Genomic DNA, 19,815 nt, shown 5'->3' with positions numbered 1-19,815 from the left:
ACAGCTCCTTATTGAATCTCTATAGCCATCTGATTTCACAGACACAACACTGTCCGTCTGTGCTGCACACCACTGATGGCAGAAACCTGCCGTCAGAAAGTTTTAGGGGTTGTTTTTTATATAAAATGGGCCTTTCATGGACGTTCTTCTTTGGACTGGAGCAAAGACAGCAAAATGCTTCAATAGATATACAATAAAAACAGTAGCAAGACAAACTATAACACCTAACTCACAACACTTTAATTTGTATAGACAAACTCTGCTCAGAACAACCAGGCAGGACTCCTTTAGACACATTGGCCTGTTCAGCTGCGACGTACCCGTCCTCCATGCCGGGCTGCAGGTACAGATGAGCGTGAACTGGCCGCAGCCGCTGGATAACATGAATACACAACCTCTGGAACATCTGGAGGACAGACAGAGTATTTCTTATATGAGAAATATAAAGTCTATTAGCAGGAACTGCATGATAACAAACATTGTGTCCGTTACAAAGCATCGAGGCAGTTAATGAATGTTATTCTGTTGTTTAAACCTTGTTGTTTGTGTGCTTTGGTGTAATGATAAAAGCTGACCTGTCTGACAATCTGATTGGGACACTTTATGAGAATCTGCATCGGCCACCAGTTGTCATCAGCCATCCGATCCAAAAACCACTGAAACAGAGAAAAACAGGTTCTATACTCTTTTCTTCTTCACCCCGCTACAGCATTGAGGCAGATGTTGGTTAAAGGTCAAACCTCGCAGGCAGCCTGGCTGTTGTTGAACTGTTTGGTCAGAAGTTCGATCCACTGCAGCATGGTGGGCTGGAGACGGAGGACAGCAAACACATGAGGACACACCTCTGTCACTTTGTCCCTATTTATCTTTTAAAACCGTCTCAAGTATCCAGAAATGAAAAGCAGCACAAAAGGTAAAAGCACATTACCTTCTCCTTGGAGTGAATGAAAGTCTCGAGGACAAATGATGTGCTGAGCTGCAAGCAAAGGAAGACAGATGAATGCCCTTCGTACAGAAAGCTGAACAACCCTTCCAAACATTAGCTTGAATTGTCAACTTTTGTTGACAATTGTGACATTTCAGAAAGCTTTGTGAAACAACCACGATGTCTCTGGATGCTGTTAATAAAGCTCATACAAGGTTTGGCATTGAAACAGCACATGGGTTTAACTTTGGCTGCATTTCTCACCTTGGCAGTCATGAGGGAGACAGCTTTTGGGTCTGGTAGAGTGCTGGGAATACTACTGCAGAGCTGCCACATGAACCTGCAGAAAACAGTGGATTTAAGCAATGGATCAGCAGAGGGATCACGTCTTACTGCACGATTTCCAACAAGGGGGATCTGAAGACTTTTCAACAACTTATACAAAATAATAACTTGGAGAAGCAAGACTTCTACAGATATCTACAGTTAAGATCTTACTTTGACAAACATTAAAAATACTGAGGGGAGAGGAAAATGCCTGATTAATATTCTTGTTGATGTTATTAATAGTAAAACTAACAAAATTTTTTTTCTAAAATCTACTCATCCTTGCAGCAAGAAAGAGGGCTCTCTACAATGTGGGTCAAAACCAGATGGGAGAAAGAGGCAAAAGTTAACTGAAGAGGAATGGTTAAATATAAGTAAAACACAGTCCACTACCTCTAATTCGCATTTGTGGAGAGAATTTACTTGGAAAAATATTTTGAGGTTCTTTATCATCCCCAAAATTAGGCAATTACAAACCAATAAACCTGAGTATTGACAGTGTTGCAGATTGTGTTGTGCTAACTCTGCAGGGCATTCCCATATATTCTGGGATTGTCCTGTTATCTATTAAACTTATTATCACACCAGAGATCAAGTTTACTTTTGACGTGATATATTTAGGAAATTTACCAGGTGGGCTCAAGAAAGGGGAGAGATATTTATTGCAAATTTTATTGGCTGGTAGTAAAAAAAGCAATCACTAAAAAATGGTTGAATAAAGAATCTCCAACAATCACTGAATGAAAAAAATAATTCAGGACATTCATAGTATGGAACAAATGACATTTTCTTTAAGATACGCCACCAAAAAGGGAGAAAAATACTGGAAAAAGTGGATGTCATTACAATCAGGAGTGATGTTGATGTTCCTGCTTTGGTTTACTTCAGCTCTGTTTACAAAGACTCATTCTCTCTTTTTTTAATGTATTTTGATTAGTTTATCTATGTCATTTGTTATCTGGATTTAACTGGTCATTAAGGACTCAAAAGAAAGGACCTGAAGAAATATGGTCTTGTATGCCCTGATCCTGATGTAACCCACTTCATTATTATATATTGTTTTGTACCTCTGTAAGCTTAATTTTACATGCTGGTAAACTCCCTGACTGGTATGATGACCCCATCTGTCTGTTGTTAAACTGTTCTTTTTTTGTTGTTTTTGTATTGTAAAAGCAAAAATATAAAAATAAAGTATTAAAAAAACCTGCAGAAAATAATGAGCAACAATTAAAGCACGAACATGATTATAAAGACTGACAAGAGTTTATTCTGTCAAAACAATGGATTGAATACTCACCCAAAGTAAGTGTGCTCAAATATGTTTTTATCTTGGAGAAACTGCATGTTGTCATGCCAGATCCACTGAAACATACACAGGAATATTTAAGAGTTAAAAGCAAATATATTTATATTTAAACTTAAACAAAAGATCCGAAGTACCTCAAGTAGATCAGGAGAGACATCAAAATTAAAATCCTTCCCGTTCTCCTCCTCCAGTTCCACTCTCTTGTAGAAGAGCATATAGGCACTGTGTGTCTGAAAGCCCAAACAATATTTTATTGTTACTTTCTCAACCAAACAAAGTAATAAAAAAAATGATGTAAATACAGCCTGGACAACAGTTCCTCACCTTCTCAAAGGAGAAGTCCATAAACTTGTCAGTGACAGAGTCATAGGTTTTAGTCTGAAAGATAAATAAAGTGAGTGAGATCAAAGATGACAGATGGAATAAAATGTCAGGATTCTTCAACTGACTGCAGTTCGTACCGTCATCTCTCCACCGAAGCACTCAGAGGCCAGCTGGGCCGAGTCAAAGGGCTTCACCTCCGCATCATTGAACAAATACCTGCAAGAATCGTTTAAGTCGTTTTTTTTCTACAAATACATGATTGAGAACCATGAATCTGAACTTTGAAAACGTATCTGTCAGTGACTGACTGCTGAATAAGAAAGACCTGAGAAGTCCTCAGAGTTAACACTCAACATGTCAGCTCTCACCATTTGTTGTTCTTGTAGGCGTGTGGGTTGACGATGTCCCTGATGAAGCTGTAGTAATGGCCGCCGTCTGCTGTGCCCGTGTGCACAGTGACGCCGATGAGGTCGTACTCATAGCTCTCTGTGATCTTTGTCTCCCCCTCTTCCCGGAAACCTGAAGCACATGGCAGAGACCACTTCAAAACATATTTCAACTTATAGATACACAAGAAATTCACTGAAAATGACCCGCTGTTTGCCCTCATAGCACAACAAAAATGCCAACTTGTCAGTAACTGTTCAATATTTCTGTCATTCCGAGCACATCCTGTTGAGACAAACCCTCTTTGCGCTCTCCTTTGCCCATCAGGAAGTCCTCGGTGTAGGGCGTCATGTCGAGGCGCAGCGGGAAGGAGAAGTGAGTGTTGACCTTCTCCTTCATCATGGTCACCATATTGAATGTGTACCTCATGGTGTTGAAGCTCAGGATGCGTGGCAGTTTCTTAAAACACGCTCTGAGTATGAAGAAAGGTCGGACGTGGTGAGACGCAGTAATAAAGGCATATTTAATCTTTATGCATTTAGACTGCAAATATGTAGACTTGTTCCAACCTTTTTTCTGCGCGGACCTTCTTGCCACACTGGGAGCAGGTGTACATGTTGTCACCCTCCAGAGTGTCCTTGATGGTCACCTCATCCAGAGACTCCTGAAGAACGACAACAACGACAGGGAGAAGCTCAAAGAAAGGAATGCCTGCTGTGTGTCTTTGCTTTATGAACAAACGAGTAAAAATGCTTTGCTTTTTCAGTCACACTCAGTTGACAGAGGTACTCTCTGGAGCTGAGGGGCACAAGGAAAAAAAAACAAAGCACTCTGGGTTTTGAGGTTTATCATTCTACGTCAAGACTGTTTCTTCTGATTGAGCAGAAAGAAATTACTCATGTTTTTATTATTATTGGTGTGTTTTACATGCTTACAAGGAGATGGTGAAAAAAGACTATCGAAGAATCATGATTCACATCTTCAACGATGCTCAATCAACTGACAAGTGCCAAACCTGACTCGGTCTCAGCTTTCATTAATATCCTTGTGCAGACAGAATAGAAAGTTAAAGTGTGCAGCTTCCGTGCAGCACACAGACAGTGTTCAGCGAGGACACGCTACCAGCAAGTGTTTGGGCACATCTTCGATTCAATTACTTAATAATTAACTTGCAAGATGATGTCATTTATGAATACTTCATACCCCATCGCCAACACACTAACACTCACAAAGCCAAACACCAAACTCCACCATTATAACTTATTAATAACAGACTAGCACACACAGCGAAACAAAGGCAAATGGAATCACTCTACATGCACCCATCAGCCACGGTGTTAAAACCAACGACAGGTGATGTGACTAACAGTGATCATTTTGTTACAATGAAATGTTAAGCTGGGAAACCTTCATGTGGACGTTACTTTGAATTCAAGTATTTGTCCAGACCAAGAACACCCCACCATGGCTACAGCCTCAACCACACCCCCAAAACTTCTCATGGAAATCTGATTAAAGATCAACGCTATGCTTGCACTAGGAATTTGAAATGAAGAGCCACTGTGGCTCACTCATAAGAATAACAATGAGCCACAAAAAGCCACAAATTTCTGTGTCAGTGATAGCGGAAAAAATGGAGTCTTGCAGGCTGGTTTGCTTCATGCTGCAATTAAAGTATTTAAAAACATATATGTGAATGTTCGGGATTGGGGTGGGTGGGTGGGGGGTTCACAACCTTTGACGACCCCCCCACCAACGTGAAATGTTTAAGTCTAAGTCCTGAATATAAATATCATCACAAAGTGCGAGTCTATATCATTTTGCTAAACTTTCAGATCCAAATTTAATGTTCTTTAGGTAAAAACAGCCAGTCAGGGGTGAAGACACATTCCCATGTATATATGCATTTGGCCATGTAAAAACCTGTACCTGAAACATGTTCATGATTAAACCTTTCTGACCCATAAAAATATTAATTTCATGTCCAATTTACCTTCTTTTCCTCCTATGTCCAATTCTTCAACCCTCACTATGTACCATATCTCATAACTGTAGCATAAACTCAACAAAAACCTCCTCTTTCTCGCTTTTCCTGATTGCAAAAGACTCGCCTTGTGGCACACCGTTCAGAGATTTCACGCAGTAAAAACAGCATGCTTTTCTGTGATTGGCCGAGAGCAGGTCATGACCCGGGCGCGAGATCAAGATTCAGGTGGCTCCGACCATTTCAGACGCCTGCCGAGAGAAAAAGTTTGTTTTTCTTCTATTATCACTCGGGCGTTTCGAAGAAAAAGTAAGTCGAACCCTTTTTGTTGCTTTTTACAAGAAAAATAGAGCGCCACTGTGGCTCACACGGTTCAGAATGACTGCGCCATCCAGCAAAACGATGCACCAATGGCGCTGTGGCGATCCGCTAGCGCAAGCCTGGCAATGGGATGTACCAGAACAAGGCTGACCCACAGAAGCCCACCTGCAGCCCACAGGACCCAAAGGACATGCTGAAAACCAGGGCTGGTCCGAATAGCAATTTCAGGGCTCCGGATATTCGGCTGCGACTAATGACGAATATCCAAATAGTCGGTTCAGGTCGTTACGTCAAACAAGGGGACAGACGAATACCGATCCTGTGACATCATTGGACAGGGGTAGGGGTTGCAATCTGAATATTTGGAATATTCAGATACCACCATCATGACCCAATATTGAGATATTCGGGTCCAGCCCTACTGAAAACATGCCAATGCAGAGGTCCAGTTTCCATATCCCAAAGACTTAGAACTTTATTACCTTCATAAAGGGAACCTACACAAAATTAGGCAGACGGTTTTAACGCTCTGTCTGATCGGTGTGCCTGTTTCTTGTTTCCAAAGACCTGCGTCATGACAGCTTAATGAACAAGAAAAGCATTCAGAGAGCAGTACTCCACCAAGGCTGCTCAGCCGGTGCACCATTTCTGATGGATAAGTCCTGATAAGTCCTCAGTGGTGGATTTGTAGTAGGATCACAGTCATGTGATCTTCAGCAGGCAGCTGATGTAGCGTTCACTTGTTGTCATGGTTACAGTGACTCTGTGCCGCTATCCCGCAATGATACGGAAATCTTTAACAAACCCGTGGATCCAGACCATGAGCTGCATCACTGCTAAAATCTGATCACTTGGTCCTTGTGTCATTTCTGACCTTCCCTCCAAATTCGCTATTCTGTTTTTGAGTAATATTGCACACAGACGAAAAGACAGATTAATAGACAAAAGAACAAACACAAGACGATCGTCACATAACTCAATCCAGCTCTCTGGTCTGATCCCATGTTGCAGCAGAGAAGCGAAAAAAGATTCCCATCCTTAATACTCACATAGATGTTCTTCATATCTGCCACTTGACATCTGACAGTGTAAAACTCCTCCGCAGTCTGACTGACGTGGTCACAGTCCTACAGGAAGGGCAGAATAAAGCTTCACCCAAACTGTCCCAGTGATAAATGCATTAACATCAGCTGTAACTCTGAATCCAACTGCTTCAGTTCCGCACTAAATTGAAACAAGCATTCATCAGAGGTTTGCTATGATGTAGGACAAAGTCTTTCAAAATCATATTTTAAATTACATTTAACAGCTGTATAAAATTTTTTGCATTGATTAAAATGACAAAGATTTTTTTGTTTATTAATAATATTACAAGTAAGAAAAAATGAAAATACAGAATGCCTTATATCAAAAAATGATATTTTTGAAAAGAAAAAAACCTAAATTCTAAGTTGAATATCTTTCATTTCAAATCAAAGTTTTAAAATAAATGTGTCCTTGAACTCACCAGAGAGACAACGTTGTTGGTGATGACGCCTCCAAACAGAGTCTTCACTGTGTTTTTCTGTGAACATAGGAAAGAGAAGACCCATTCATTAATAGATGAGTCACATTTTTATTCCATTTATGGTTCTCACAGGTCACCATCCTGAACTATTATTCATGCTGTTAAATATGCAAATCTAACTGTCTAAAACTTGATTTTTTTGATAGGAAGAACGCTCTATAAATAACATATGTTTTTTTTCCTGAATTTGACTGTCTGATCGTCATCCTTACAGTACTGGTAAATGCCAGAAAACATGTAAATAACGACAGTATGTTTCTGTCACATATCCGGTACACTAGTGAGAATCTATTATTGTTCTGTTCTTTGTGAACTACCGTGCATGTGAAGGTGTGTGTGTTTACCAGGTCCTGGGACATCTCCTCGATCTTGGTGATGAGGTCGGTGAAGAACTCCGTCATGTCTTTCTGCTCACCAGTGTTCAGAGGCTGTTTGTCCATTGTGTAGGTTTTACAGAATGGCCGGGGGTTGTACGCTTTCCTCTCACTCTCCTGAACACACATCGTACACACAACAAATAAAAAACACTCAGTCCACCGCACAGTACTTGGTAACTTCCCCTCTCTGTCTGCGGCTCTCAGCAACAAAGACACAGCAGTTCAGACAAATAATTTCATGTTTTTCAGATAACAGCTGGTCAACTGAGTTTTTCAGCTAACATCAAGCAGGTGGTGTTATTAAAATCTAAAACAGAAGAGGAAAATAAAAGAGCTGAGGCTACAAATGTCAAACTCACCATCAGATACGTGAACATCTTCTGCAGTTCCAGCAGCGTGGTCTTGTGTTTGATATCCTCAGCATACTGCACAACCAGACACACACAAGATGAGAAACTACAACTGGCTCAAATCTGAATGTTTTCCTGCTGTCCTCGGTCTGCTGCGTGTCTCGCAGGTACTGACCTTGGCAGTGAAGACAGCCTGGCGGGCCTCAGGGATCATGTAGAGCTGCTGGATGGTGGAGGCCAGGTAGCAAGTTGCACCCAGGTTGGTGAGACCCACGAAGCGGCACTCAGCTCGCACATCATCATGGGGCCAGTAGTCCCACTTATATGGAGCGTGAGAGGCTGGAGAAGAAAGAACAGAAGAAAGTCTGAATGTTCAGCGTCTTTTTGAAGAGTCTGGTTGCTGTTTCAGGAAGTATTTGCAGTAATGACCAACTCTGCAGCTCTATGGAACTTTTCAGACACTTTTAGTTCACCGTTTTCACTTCAAAGCACATTTACTCCATTGTTGAGTTCTGGTTTTGGCTGTCCCAGTCTCCCCAGCATTAGTCCCACCTATGGGACAATGTCGTGGAGAAACAGACTGGAGTCACTGTAGCAAAGCTCAAATTGAGTCAGATCACTGTCCAGAGGACTACTGACACAGAGTGTAGCTTGCAGACGAGTTCCTATGTAAATGACCAGTTACTCATCAAACAGACAGACAGAGACACGTCTTCAAATAAATTATGTAAATTACAACAGAGATCTGCACCAGGTGGACGCTTAAATGGCTTCACCTGCTGCTACATAGTGGTTGCTCTCTATCTGCCAGCTACAGCTACTTGATGCTTATCTTCCTCCTGAAAGCCAAAACTAAACCAATGCCTCTTTTAAAGGTACTCTCTTTATCTTACTCATAAATCAATTGGTGTGTGTGTCTTCACCACTGTTCCTCCAATATGCTTCAAACTTTGAAGGCAGCTGGTATTAAGTTGGAAGTCCAGAAAAATCTAAAAATTAAACATTTAACAGCAGTTTGTGGCTGTGGTAGGGCTGGACACTGCACTAAATGATTAAATGTCCTCTGCACTCAGTGTATTTGAATCTGAACGGCCAGTCCACGTGAAACTTGTAAGAAATTCATCAACGTTGTGATCAGTTATTGATCAGTAATCGTCAGTATTCCATCACTCGAAACTAAAAGAGCTATATTCAAAAACACTGTCAAAAAAATAGCTATATACCTCGTAAAAAGAAAACTAAGCGGCCTGCATCCTCACCCTGCATGTGCTGTGACATGACCCAGTTGTGGAGCAGCCGGTAGTTCTCCACCGAACCCTTCACCGTCTCCACCAGCAGGTCGTAGGCGGCGGCTCTGGCAGCGTGGGACTTGCATTTGGGCTGAGCACGGTCGGCCAGGCTGGGGAGTAGGAACAGGAGGTTGTGGACATCCCGCAGGAACTCCTGCCCCTCGCGGGAGAACTTGAAGGGAGGCTTGTGTTTGAGAACGCTGGTGGCGAGACGCAGGAGGCCGGTCAGGCCGTCGTCCTCGATAGTCCCATCCTGCTGGTCCAGGATCTCACGGCTGGTGAGGAAAGGAACACTGAGATCACTGCAGGCTGGGCAAACGCACACACACAGTGAAGACAGCTGCATTTTTTACATGGATGATGAAAAAGCTTGGAGGCATAGATCATCGAAATAGAGAAATAACACTAATAGTTAATTGTCTGCTTTTAATCAGCACAAGTACAAATTAAGACCAAAGGAGCTATAAACACAACATGGATTATTCCTTTTCATCAAAGTAGTGCCAAATGTAGAGATTTTTCTGTGAAAGTGTAGAAAAACTTGTTTACTGGTTTCATTATAAGACCTACAATCCTGAGAAATATTAGCAGTAAAAACCTTTAACAAACTAAAAACACAATGTGCCGTTCACTGCATCACACGTGTTCAGGTTGTGAGTGTCTGACCTCCTGATGCAGTCAGCCAGGTGTCGGGCCAGAGCGTCCAGGTCCAGCAGGGTGGTCTGCATCGAGCCGGCCAGCGACAGAGAGGGAGAGACCTTCTGTGAGTTCAAACAGACCAATACTAGCACCAGTTCAATGCAAAAATCACAGAAACACCAGTAACTGTTCAATAAACTCAGTGTATCATCTGGCTATAGGTTGATGTGATCATCAGCACTGAGGTGTGACATTCCCACCTGGCTGGCATCTTTAACGTGGATGTTATCGATGAGTTTGCAGAGAAGCCAGAAGTACTCCTTACAGCCCGTCCTCAGCAGAGGCTCCTCTTCATAGTCCTCCACCTGCAAATACAAGCTATGGTCAACATTGTCCCTAACAGAAAAACGCACACATCCTATGCTCAGCAGCATCCCTAGAAAAGGATTACAGAGTCTGATAAAAGATATTCTTTCTGGGACATTTTGTTTGTGACTACTGAGGGTTTCTACGCACAACTTCTACAGCTAAATGTTAACCCTTTAACACCCAAGGGTCATTCAGGAATGAATGTTTTTATTTGGGCTGTAAAAGAGTCAGAAATTATACTGTGAATGATTGTTTTGACCCTTCTTTTCAGAACAACCTAAGCTTTCAATATCTAGCAATATCTGACAAACTGCACGTTTCAACAATGAAACAATCGCTTAAAGTGAAAAAAACAAGACAAAACTGACTTGAATTTTTCAGGATTTTACTAAATTAGGAGCTGGAGTTGAACATGAACAAAATATTAAACAAAAATGTAAAATATAAACTACAATAAAAATATTTGTAAAAATTAAAATTTTCTAATACTTGTAAAATGGGAGCGGCGTTGTTCCCGTGGGATTTTGTGATGAACACCGTTGCACGTGGTTCTTTTGACTTACCGTAATACCCTGTAAAGTGCATCTTCTCTTCTTTCAGGAACTGTTTGAATTTTCTCTCTAACCCAAATGGTTGAGGAGTTACGGTAATTTAAAGAGCACTCGTAGAATGGGAGTGGGTTAATGATCTGCAGTACAGGTGTCAGTCATGATGACGTCCACGCTGAGTGTGTCCCAGTGTCTCCAGCATTAATCTCACCAAAGAGACAATGTCTTCTAGAGACAAACTGGATTCACTGTAGCAAAGCTCAAATTGAGTCAAATCATCATCCCAGAGGACTACGGACACAGAGTGTAGCTTGCACACTGTTCTTTCTGTACGTGTGTGTGTGTGTGTGTGTGTGTGTGTGTGAGACACCCACCCTCAGTGGTTTGAGGGCCTGTGCATCAGGCAGGAACTTGAGCAGCGTGGAGGCAGCAAGCAGCAGGAAGGATCTGTTGATGGACTCTCCTCCCTCCAAACCAGAGAGAGAGAGCTTGTAGAGGCCGTTACACGCCTCATGCCGCACTGCCGGCTGAAAACAACAACAACAACACACACACGTCAGCAAACTGATGAAAACGCTGGATATACCTGAACTCTCACTGAACGGCTTTGTTCTGATTCATAGATGTAAAATGTATCAGCTGCTTGGGTTTTTGTTGGCCAGGTTTGACATTTTGGCTTCAGCTGCTGTTATTTAAACAAGGTTCCTGCCAGCAATCAGTGAATGCTCAACTGAGATGAAGATGTCGGGTATTTAATCCTGTAATTCGGTGCCATTCTAGGTCAGATGGGAATGCTTGGTGATGCATAACTATCACACTGACTGCTTTCATACAGAATGGCTGATCTGCTATGCAGAAACACGCAGCTCCCAGTCATAAGTGAATAACCCAACAGTGAGACTAAAAGGCAATATCGAAACCTTAAAAACCAAACAAAAACAACATTGGTACTGCTAACACCTGTGGGTACACGAAATGACTGCAGGTGTCAAATTTCCTTTTTCATGACTAATGGCCATATAACTTTGCCATAGTGCAGAGAAAACTTTTCTGAGTTCTGTCTACTTCTAACCATGATTGTGTTGGTTCCACAGAGGTGCAGGACTTTATATTGCAGTGAAACACAAATCTGATTCATTCAAAGTGTAGCATCAACCTCTTATTTTCCTCCTCTTTCTGAGCTTAGACTGAATGAGTGACTTGTGAAGGAGCTGTGGATGTTCTGGCTCACCTCAGGCACCAGCAGGGTGAGCTTCTTCAGCCAGTCGTGGAGGTGGTCGCTGTCAGCCAGACTGGACTTGACAGTGGATGAGCAGTGAGCCCAGCTCACCAGCAGCCACATGGAGTAGTGAGTCACTGCAGGAAAACAAGCCTCACCGTCATGTTGAACATAAATATTGATTGACTGGTTTCTTCTTCTGCACCAAGCCTGCTGGCTCGTGATTTAGTTTTGATTTAATTTTTCATCTTTCTTCCTCATGTAACAATTTTAGCATTGTTTGAAAATATGAAACACAGAAGCCAATAAATGTGCATATTCTCACCTTCATGCCGAGACCTGTGGTCAGACTGAGCCTTCAGAACTCTGTAGGAGAAAAGCAAAACACATGAATTATCTTTGCTGTATTTGGAGATTTAAAATAATGTATGTGCATATACAGAATCAGATTTCTTGAACTCCTGTGTTGCACACCTGTGTGCAAGGTTGTCGTAGGTGTAGGCCACATTGATCAGACGCTGGATCAGGTTGGTGCCTTGAACAAGGCTGAGGAACACCTGTAAACAACAGACACCAGCTGATGATCAATTCATCGAAACCAGAGCTGATTTCTGGTCAGTTCCTGATGTGCAGCCCCTCTGCAGTCAGCATGTGAAGTACCTCGGTCAGTCGAGGAATGTGTAGGCCTTTCCCATGTTCTACGGTGGATTTGCGGGATTTGCCCGGCCATGCCCGTTTGCGCTGACTGTCAGCGAGGCCAGACCAGGAGAAGACGTCGTGGTAGGCCAGGTCCAGGTCTGCAGGGTCCACAGCGAACTGGCAGATCAGCTTCAGCAGGCAGGCCAGGCAGTCCAGCAGCCACTGTGGACAACAACGGGAGGAAGAGCAAAAATACATCCTTACTGAGGCTGTATTTCCTCATTACTGTGTCCAGTTATGTTGAAAAAAACACAATGTGCACTGTGAAATGAAAAAATCTATCTGACCACAGTCCAGGACTCCTGGTCTTTGGGTTCAAGAATGCCCGAGTTGAAGATCTCTAAGAGCAGCTGCAGACCTCCAGATGAGACAAACTGAACAAAATCAATCAAAGTCAGCATTTAGAGCAATTTTTTCACTCAGTGGGTTTCCATTCCAGCTGTCTGCATTCTGCTGTACCTTGCAGCTCCAGGTGTTCTTGCTGTTTTCTATCTGATCCTCACTGGAGTCATCTGAGTCTGGGTACAGATCACTGTAGCTGCCCTGGAAACAGACATGCAGGGTTTAACAAACAAGACAAACATGTCAAAAAGAAATGCTTGTGAAAATTCAATTTTTTTTAAATTGTCTTAAACTGCTTTTATTTAAGGATGTGAAACAAAATTTCTTCTGAGTGTAGAAGCTCATTATTGACCATTTCACTAGTAATTTAATCACACAACCTTAAGTCAAGGTCAACCGCATTTTCAACCACATCTCACAGAAAACATTATACAGAAGTATAGAATATATTTAGCAACATTTTAAGGTTTCTAAGTTCTATTTTTACAGTATCAAATGAGTCAGCAGTCCCATTCACTGTTTAAGGCTGTCAGGTCTGGAAAAGTACATGGGATTATTCTAGGCTATTATGAATTTGTCTTGTTTCGATTTGACAAAGTAAAACGGCAATAATAAAAAAAAGAGACAAGAAAAAGGATTTTAATTAAAAAATAAGGTGTCTCTTACAGTTGACTCTCTGTGAATGCGTCGATTGGGTTTTCCCAGAGCTTCAATGATCTCCAGAGCGTACAGCAGCTTGTGAGGACTTTTAATCCTCAGCAGCTCCTTCCAGCACAGGCCATCTCCATTCTACACACACACACACACACACACACACACACAAACACACACACACACACACACACAAAAACAACACCTCGCATGATTCAGTGATGAGAACTAATGCAAATGTAAAGTAATGGCAGGAACGTGCTGAGCGAGGCGACTGACCGCGTCGTCTGAGATGTTCTGGAAGGCCTGCAGCATTTTGGGACAGGTAGGAAGAAGCATCAGAAGCTCCCAGACCCGGCGGGACAGATTCTCTGCATGAAGGTGAAGCTCCTCACACCGTGCACTCTAGGAGAGAAACACAAAACCTGTTATTTTAGGCAATGGTCTGAAAAGAAGCTATTTTAACATGAGCCTTACAGCAAGTCGTTCTGCAGGAGTAGTAAACTGAGGCGTGAAATGCTAAAGGTCACTTTATAGAGTTGAACTAATATGGAATTTTAGATCCAATATGACATTTTTATGTGTACACAACTACTACAGACACTGCTCTGTGTGATTACATACCCACCATGCTAATTACCACTTTCACTGTATTATTTATTAATTACACTGCATCACAGATATTTATGTTCTTTACCATGTATCGTTACCACTTAGGCTGCACTTATAGAATCATATTCTACACTATCCTATGTATAATTAGCACAATATGTGATCATTCAGCACTCGTGTACATTAATAATAATAACAGATTACTGCAGTCACACTAATTTCACCCACTGTCACCCCAGTAGTGAGTATGATTGTCTGATGTATGCTTCTGTTTTTAGTTTAGTCTTTTTTAATGTACCTTAAATTTGTTTAGAATTTTTTTATACTATTCACACTTTTTCTGCGCTGTGAATGGATGTGAGAAATGTCATTTTGTTTAACTGCTGAATGACAAAGCTGAAGCTGAATAGTTGTGTGCCTGATACAGATATAATAAACCATCAGAAAAATAATATCAGAAATGCAAAAATTTAAAGAAAGACAATGTTTATAATAGATTTCACTGACTATTTTATTTTTCTAATACAATTAAGTACTTCTAAAGCATTCACCACGTCTACAATAAAAAAACACATTGAATTATTTACTCCAACACAGGAACAACACCTGTGTACTAGGTGGTGCTGAATCCTTTCTGATACAATCACATGTATTAGTATTTTGAGTATGGATATTGTCACTGCAGGTATATCGTAACAGCCCTAGTGTACACCTTGTCTCTTTGTCTTCTTTATAAGTTATTGTTTTGGCTTTATTTGACAAGCAAACCGAGAGTCAGACAGGACAGCAGGAAGAAGAATGGAGGAAGACCTGCAGCAAAGGGAATCAAACCTTCGCCCGCTCAGCCATTTGAGCTACCTGTGTGCCCCCTTACCTCTTTTTACATTAAGGCTACTAAAGCATTAACAGCAGCTTCAAATCATTTTTGATGGGTTTTTGGTCATATAAAGCCGTTGGTTTAACGTAGTGTACTAGTTCTGCTGGTAGAGAGAAGTAATGAAAGGCTTTTCATTCCCCCATTCCTCTAGACTCACTGGTCTACAAGAAATCAACTAATTTTCAGATCCAGAGCTTAATGGGATCAAGCATTTCCTGTATTTGGTGCGCCTGCATGTCTTCATAAAAGCTGTGTGTACATTAGGCAGTGACTTATTTAATAATTTTTTCTGCTTGTTTAACAGATGGTTGATGACATACTCCTGTCTCCCGTACCACACATAATATTGCACTTGTCACTGACTCAAATAAGTTATAACCTGAGGGATGCTTCATTTCCTCCACTGTGTCCTTGCTGTGCTGCCTGCTCTGTGTCAAAGGCTACGTTCACACTGCAGGGCTTAATGCTCAATTCCAATTTTTTTGTGAAATCCGATTTTTTTGCGAGTTTGTTCACATTTCCAATTAAATGCGACTTGTATGTGATCTCCTGTGTGAACCTCATACGACCCTAAAGGTTCCCGCGTGCGCAGAAGAGGACACAACAACGACACGCAGAGAGCGTGTTCAGTGTTTACGGAAGTAAACATGGACACTAACAGCAGAGCATGTCTGGCCATTTTAAAGTTGTTGTCCAGCTGGAGCCAACATATTTTTAACTGAATCGTTTTAAGGAGAAGGTTAAGAAGGAAGAGAGCCAGGATTTTGTCCCTGGCGTTTTGTGGGGCAGTGGCAGCAACGTCTGTCCAGAGAACTGTGTGGGTGTGGAGTCGCAGCCAGGAGTGGTGGATAGTGATGTGAGAGGCTTCATAGATGTGGACTTCATTCAGAATTTTAGAATGACAAGGACGACCTTCACGTACATATGTGAGCGCCTCTTTTTAACACTCTCACGGCAAGACACGTCTTCGACAGCCCGAAGAGGTGTTTTACTTGAACACAGAATAGTGACATTTGTCGTGTACCAATGACGTATAGGTCGGATAAATGTGACCTGGCCGTTCAGACTGAAGCCGCATGGCAAAAGATCCGATACGTATCGGAATTAGGACCACATGTCCAAGTGTCCTGGGTCGCATTTGAAAAAATCGGATCTGTGTCGTTCAGACCGTCATGAAAAGATCAGATACAGGTCGCATAGGGGCAAAAAAAAAAAAAAAAAATCGGATTTGGGCCACTTTCGCCTGCAGTGTGAACGTAGCCTAAGACTTCACTCAGAACTGTGTTTAAAGAGACATCTCTATCCTGCAGCATTACCAGCTTTATCAGATTAATTACCAATCAAAATTCCATAATCAGAATCATTATTTCATTTGTTTCATATGGTCAACAGTGTATAAGTCATCAACACATCTCTGCTACGCTTATCCCATCACTGACGCCTACCTCTGGGCTCTCGTGGACCTTCTCAGTGTTGGGGCTGGGCGGTTTGAAACAGGCCAGCATCTCCAGCAGGTCAAAGAGTGTGGTGAGGTGTGGCTCCTGGAGGAGCAGCAGCATGGGAATGTGCTCCTTCTGGGGAGGAGGCAGACAGGAGGCAGGCAGCTGGACGCCCTCCCCCTTCCTCTCCCGTCGTGGAGCTCCCAGAGAGACAAACACCATCTGGGATCAAACGGACAAACATGGCTCAGTGTTCAATCATCCATGTTGGACACCTTTAATCAAAAGCAGTTTTTGGATAATCAGTTTCCATTTATATGATTAGAAAAAAAAACTAAAAGATGATGAAACCATCTTTTATTTAGTCTTCAGTAAAACTGTATTGTCGTTAATTCTGTAGTGAAAACACGAGGTCATGAACCAGACAGTGACCTGCATGTCTTTGAAGCCCAGCTCATGCAGAGTCTTCTCATCGTAGTCTGTGGTAAGTTCATGTCCAGAGGAGATCATCCTGACTGGTCCCATCAAACCACCTGCAGGTCAAATGACAGACATGTTGAACAAGTTCAAAGACCCTCTGAAAACAGCATCAAGCCAGGTGGACCTACTGACAGTGTGACGACTGTTTATCTGATTCAGAGACGTTTTTTTTGTGTGATGAGGCCGCCGACCTGGGAAGTCACCCGTCTGCCGGCTGCTCTGTCCGAACTCCTGCAGCTGAGCCTGCTGGTTCATCTGCTCCTTCTGCAGGTTCTCGTACCAGTGGGTCACCTCAGCCCGCAGGTCAGCAACCTGGTCACTGGGATACATCTCAATGGTCATCTGCAAAGAAGACAGCAGCATTTAAACTAAGGCTGGATCATTTAAGAGGTAAGGATTTAGATTGAAGTTTTAATTTAATCTGGGGTTTAGGAATCTCCTGTATGTTCTAATAAAACAAAGGCTGGCACTGTATGAATTATCTGAACATTTCAGTCTTTGATGTCTCAGTGGCAGTACTGAAGATCCTCGTGCCATAACATATACTAAAATCATAATCCAAGTATTTTGAAAATGATTCCCCTGCTTTGCCTGACAGGTGTTCATTAGACGTTCCATATTGTGTCTTGTTTAAGCAAATGAATGAAAGCCTCATGTGTTCCTGGAACATGTCTTCCAGTTTTCCAGTTCAAAAAAAATTTGATCCATTTGTCCTAAACAAGCTGTTACAGTGTATTTTGCTTAAACACTGCTAAACTGCTCTGTTCAGGAAGAAGACTCTCCCTGTGTTTATGATTAACAGCGTTGAGCAAAACTATTCTCCTGATCATTTTTTCTTTTAAAGCGATCATTTTATGTGTTGTCCTTAATTCATGTGTGTATTGAGTTTATCAGATGAAATCAAACTTCTAGTCCAACAACCCATTGTTTACCCAGTTTCTATGTAGAAAATAGACAAACTTCTTATTGGCGTGTAAAGCTGGGAGGCTATGTAGTTGAGGAGGTGCCTGAGGAAGGATAGTTTAAGCAACAATATATTCTTTCTCACAGTTTTCAAGACACATAAAGCACAATAAAAATGGATTGTCACCTTCAGAAGTGTCATTTAGGCTGTTGCTATCCAGCATTAGTTAATCCACAGTGATGTTACAGCGCAGGAGCTAAAAGCTGTACAGTAACTCTTTGTAAGTGGGGATCAGCAGCTTTTTGTGTCCAATGTGAATGTGTCACCTTGTCAGGCAGGCCTGCAGGCTGACAGACGATCCTCAGCGGCAGAGACTGTTTATCACTCAAAGCCTTCAGGTGGCTGCTGATTCCCGTCCCCTCGATCTGCCACTGCCGCAGGTGGTAGGCAAACCTGCCAGAAACACAAAACAAAACAATGTGTTGCTGATGTCTACAAAGTGTATAATCTTAGCAACACAGCGCGCCGCTCTAAACATCTCAGGGGTGTGTACCTGCGTCTGAAGGCCTCCAGGTGTGTTTTGAGCATGAGAAGCCCCCGTTCAATGCTGGTCAGGCTGGAGTGAGAGTCCTTCTCAAGATTGGCTGAGGCCATCAGAAGGCTCTCCATGCACTTCCTGATAAACTCCTGCTCCTTCTCCAGGCCCGTCTTACCGGCTGGACACACACAAGGGTAAAAATCCATGGTCAAATGAAAAGGTTTGGGGTTTTTTTCAAGAATTCTTGTTTTGATGAGAGAAAATGAAGATAATCTACTGATTGAAGCTTGGCTCTGATCAAAATGCATCCACAACAGTAAAATGAGCATCAGGAACTGCTCTGTATGTAAATGGCAGCACACTGACCATTGATGTAGTAGGAGTTGATGTACTGGATGGCAGCACGGCTGATATCAGCAGACTGAGCTCTCAGCGCGATCCCCCAAAGCTGGTCCATCCCACACAGCTGGAGACACACAGGAACAAATTAACCATCTACTCAAATCTGACTGAAGATTGCATTTGTTGCTGGAATACTAGGTTAAAGAGCCTGCATACCTCACAGCTGGAGGCGTTGTCCAGTGCGCTGGTGGCGAGGCGGGCCAGGTTACAGAGGTGCTGAAAGAGGTTGAGGCCCGTCATGCTGATGGTCTCTGGTTTCAGCTGCGGCATCTGGAAGCACAAACAAAAACAAATCAACACACAGCAGCGCCTTCACTGGAGCTGTCCAGAGAATCATTCCTGTAAAAATAATTAAAAAACGTCCCAGTTCCTAAACCCACAACACAAAACCACAGCTTTATCTTTGTCATTATCTGGTATGATTATGGAATTTGCTTGGAATAGCCTTGATTTCAAAGAGGCTGCTCCATAGATGGCATCCACATGAACCTTTTTTTTGGTCTTTTGTTGGCTTTATTTGATAGGCAGACAGGAAGGCAGGGAGAAGAACGGGGAGAAGATATGCAGTAAAGTGCTGTGAGCTGGAATCAAACCCAGGCTGCTGCGTTCATGGGTCACTCGCTCAACCAGTTAAACTATCTGGAAGACATCCTCATGAACCATTTTAACTGCAGTTTGTCTAATGTGCTACCATTGTTCTATGCCTGCTTGATTTTTTTCAAGTTCTTTTATATTTTCAAACATCTTATGTACCAAAGCCAGTTCTTCATCATGTCCCTAATTTAACCTTTAATGTCAGGAAAATGAAAACATTCCTACACATACACCAGTTTATATACATTTAAGGTTGCAAATACACAGTATGAGTGGTATATTATTCCTATTTACACTCATTGGGACACTTATATTGGTGTTTACATGTACAAGAACGATTTGAAA

The 19,815-nt window shown here is 42.1% G+C and overlaps 1 protein-coding gene across 3 annotated transcripts in view; it reads right to left on the bottom strand.

The window, feature by feature from the left end:
• Positions 1-19,815, bottom strand: part of usp34 (ubiquitin specific peptidase 34) — a 94,940-nt gene that overhangs the window by 24,673 nt on the left and 50,452 nt on the right. The window contains exons 22-57 of one of the 3 annotated variants that reach the window (XM_051945601.1): positions 19,033-19,146; positions 18,841-18,940; positions 18,490-18,652; positions 18,263-18,389; positions 17,224-17,374; positions 16,985-17,085; positions 16,559-16,774; positions 13,904-14,029; positions 13,640-13,762; positions 13,091-13,174; positions 12,919-13,005; positions 12,593-12,793; positions 12,407-12,489; positions 12,258-12,298; positions 11,945-12,069; positions 11,088-11,240; positions 10,057-10,161; positions 9,824-9,918; positions 9,128-9,432; positions 8,044-8,207; positions 7,878-7,943; positions 7,486-7,632; positions 7,082-7,138; positions 6,624-6,701; positions 3,839-3,933; positions 3,569-3,741; positions 3,251-3,401; positions 3,020-3,098; positions 2,883-2,936; positions 2,693-2,788; positions 2,550-2,614; positions 1,190-1,265; positions 929-976; positions 741-806; positions 576-656; positions 321-406 (exon numbers count right to left, since the gene is read on the bottom strand). In XM_051945601.1, the coding sequence (XP_051801561.1) occupies positions 321-406; positions 576-656; positions 741-806; positions 929-976; positions 1,190-1,265; positions 2,550-2,614; positions 2,693-2,788; positions 2,883-2,936; positions 3,020-3,098; positions 3,251-3,401; positions 3,569-3,741; positions 3,839-3,933; positions 6,624-6,701; positions 7,082-7,138; positions 7,486-7,632; positions 7,878-7,943; positions 8,044-8,207; positions 9,128-9,432; positions 9,824-9,918; positions 10,057-10,161; positions 11,088-11,240; positions 11,945-12,069; positions 12,258-12,298; positions 12,407-12,489; positions 12,593-12,793; positions 12,919-13,005; positions 13,091-13,174; positions 13,640-13,762; positions 13,904-14,029; positions 16,559-16,774; positions 16,985-17,085; positions 17,224-17,374; positions 18,263-18,389; positions 18,490-18,652; positions 18,841-18,940; positions 19,033-19,146 (4,082 nt within the window). The remainder of the gene's footprint in view (positions 1-320; positions 407-575; positions 657-740; positions 807-928; positions 977-1,189; positions 1,266-2,549; positions 2,615-2,692; positions 2,789-2,882; positions 2,937-3,019; positions 3,099-3,250; positions 3,402-3,568; positions 3,742-3,838; positions 3,934-6,623; positions 6,702-7,081; positions 7,139-7,485; positions 7,633-7,877; positions 7,944-8,043; positions 8,208-9,127; positions 9,433-9,823; positions 9,919-10,056; positions 10,162-11,087; positions 11,241-11,944; positions 12,070-12,257; positions 12,299-12,406; positions 12,490-12,592; positions 12,794-12,918; positions 13,006-13,090; positions 13,175-13,639; positions 13,763-13,903; positions 14,030-16,558; positions 16,775-16,984; positions 17,086-17,223; positions 17,375-18,262; positions 18,390-18,489; positions 18,653-18,840; positions 18,941-19,032; positions 19,147-19,815) is intronic. The other 2 variants (XM_051945602.1, XM_051945603.1) reach the window with 2 other exon arrangements.

Source organism: Acanthochromis polyacanthus, chromosome 3 (genome assembly GCF_021347895.1).
Source record: "Acanthochromis polyacanthus isolate Apoly-LR-REF ecotype Palm Island chromosome 3, KAUST_Apoly_ChrSc, whole genome shotgun sequence".
Lineage (NCBI taxonomy): Eukaryota > Metazoa > Chordata > Actinopteri > Pomacentridae > Acanthochromis > Acanthochromis polyacanthus.
The sequence above is the reverse complement of the archived record's forward strand: the minus strand, read 5'-3'. Positions and strand labels throughout refer to the sequence as shown.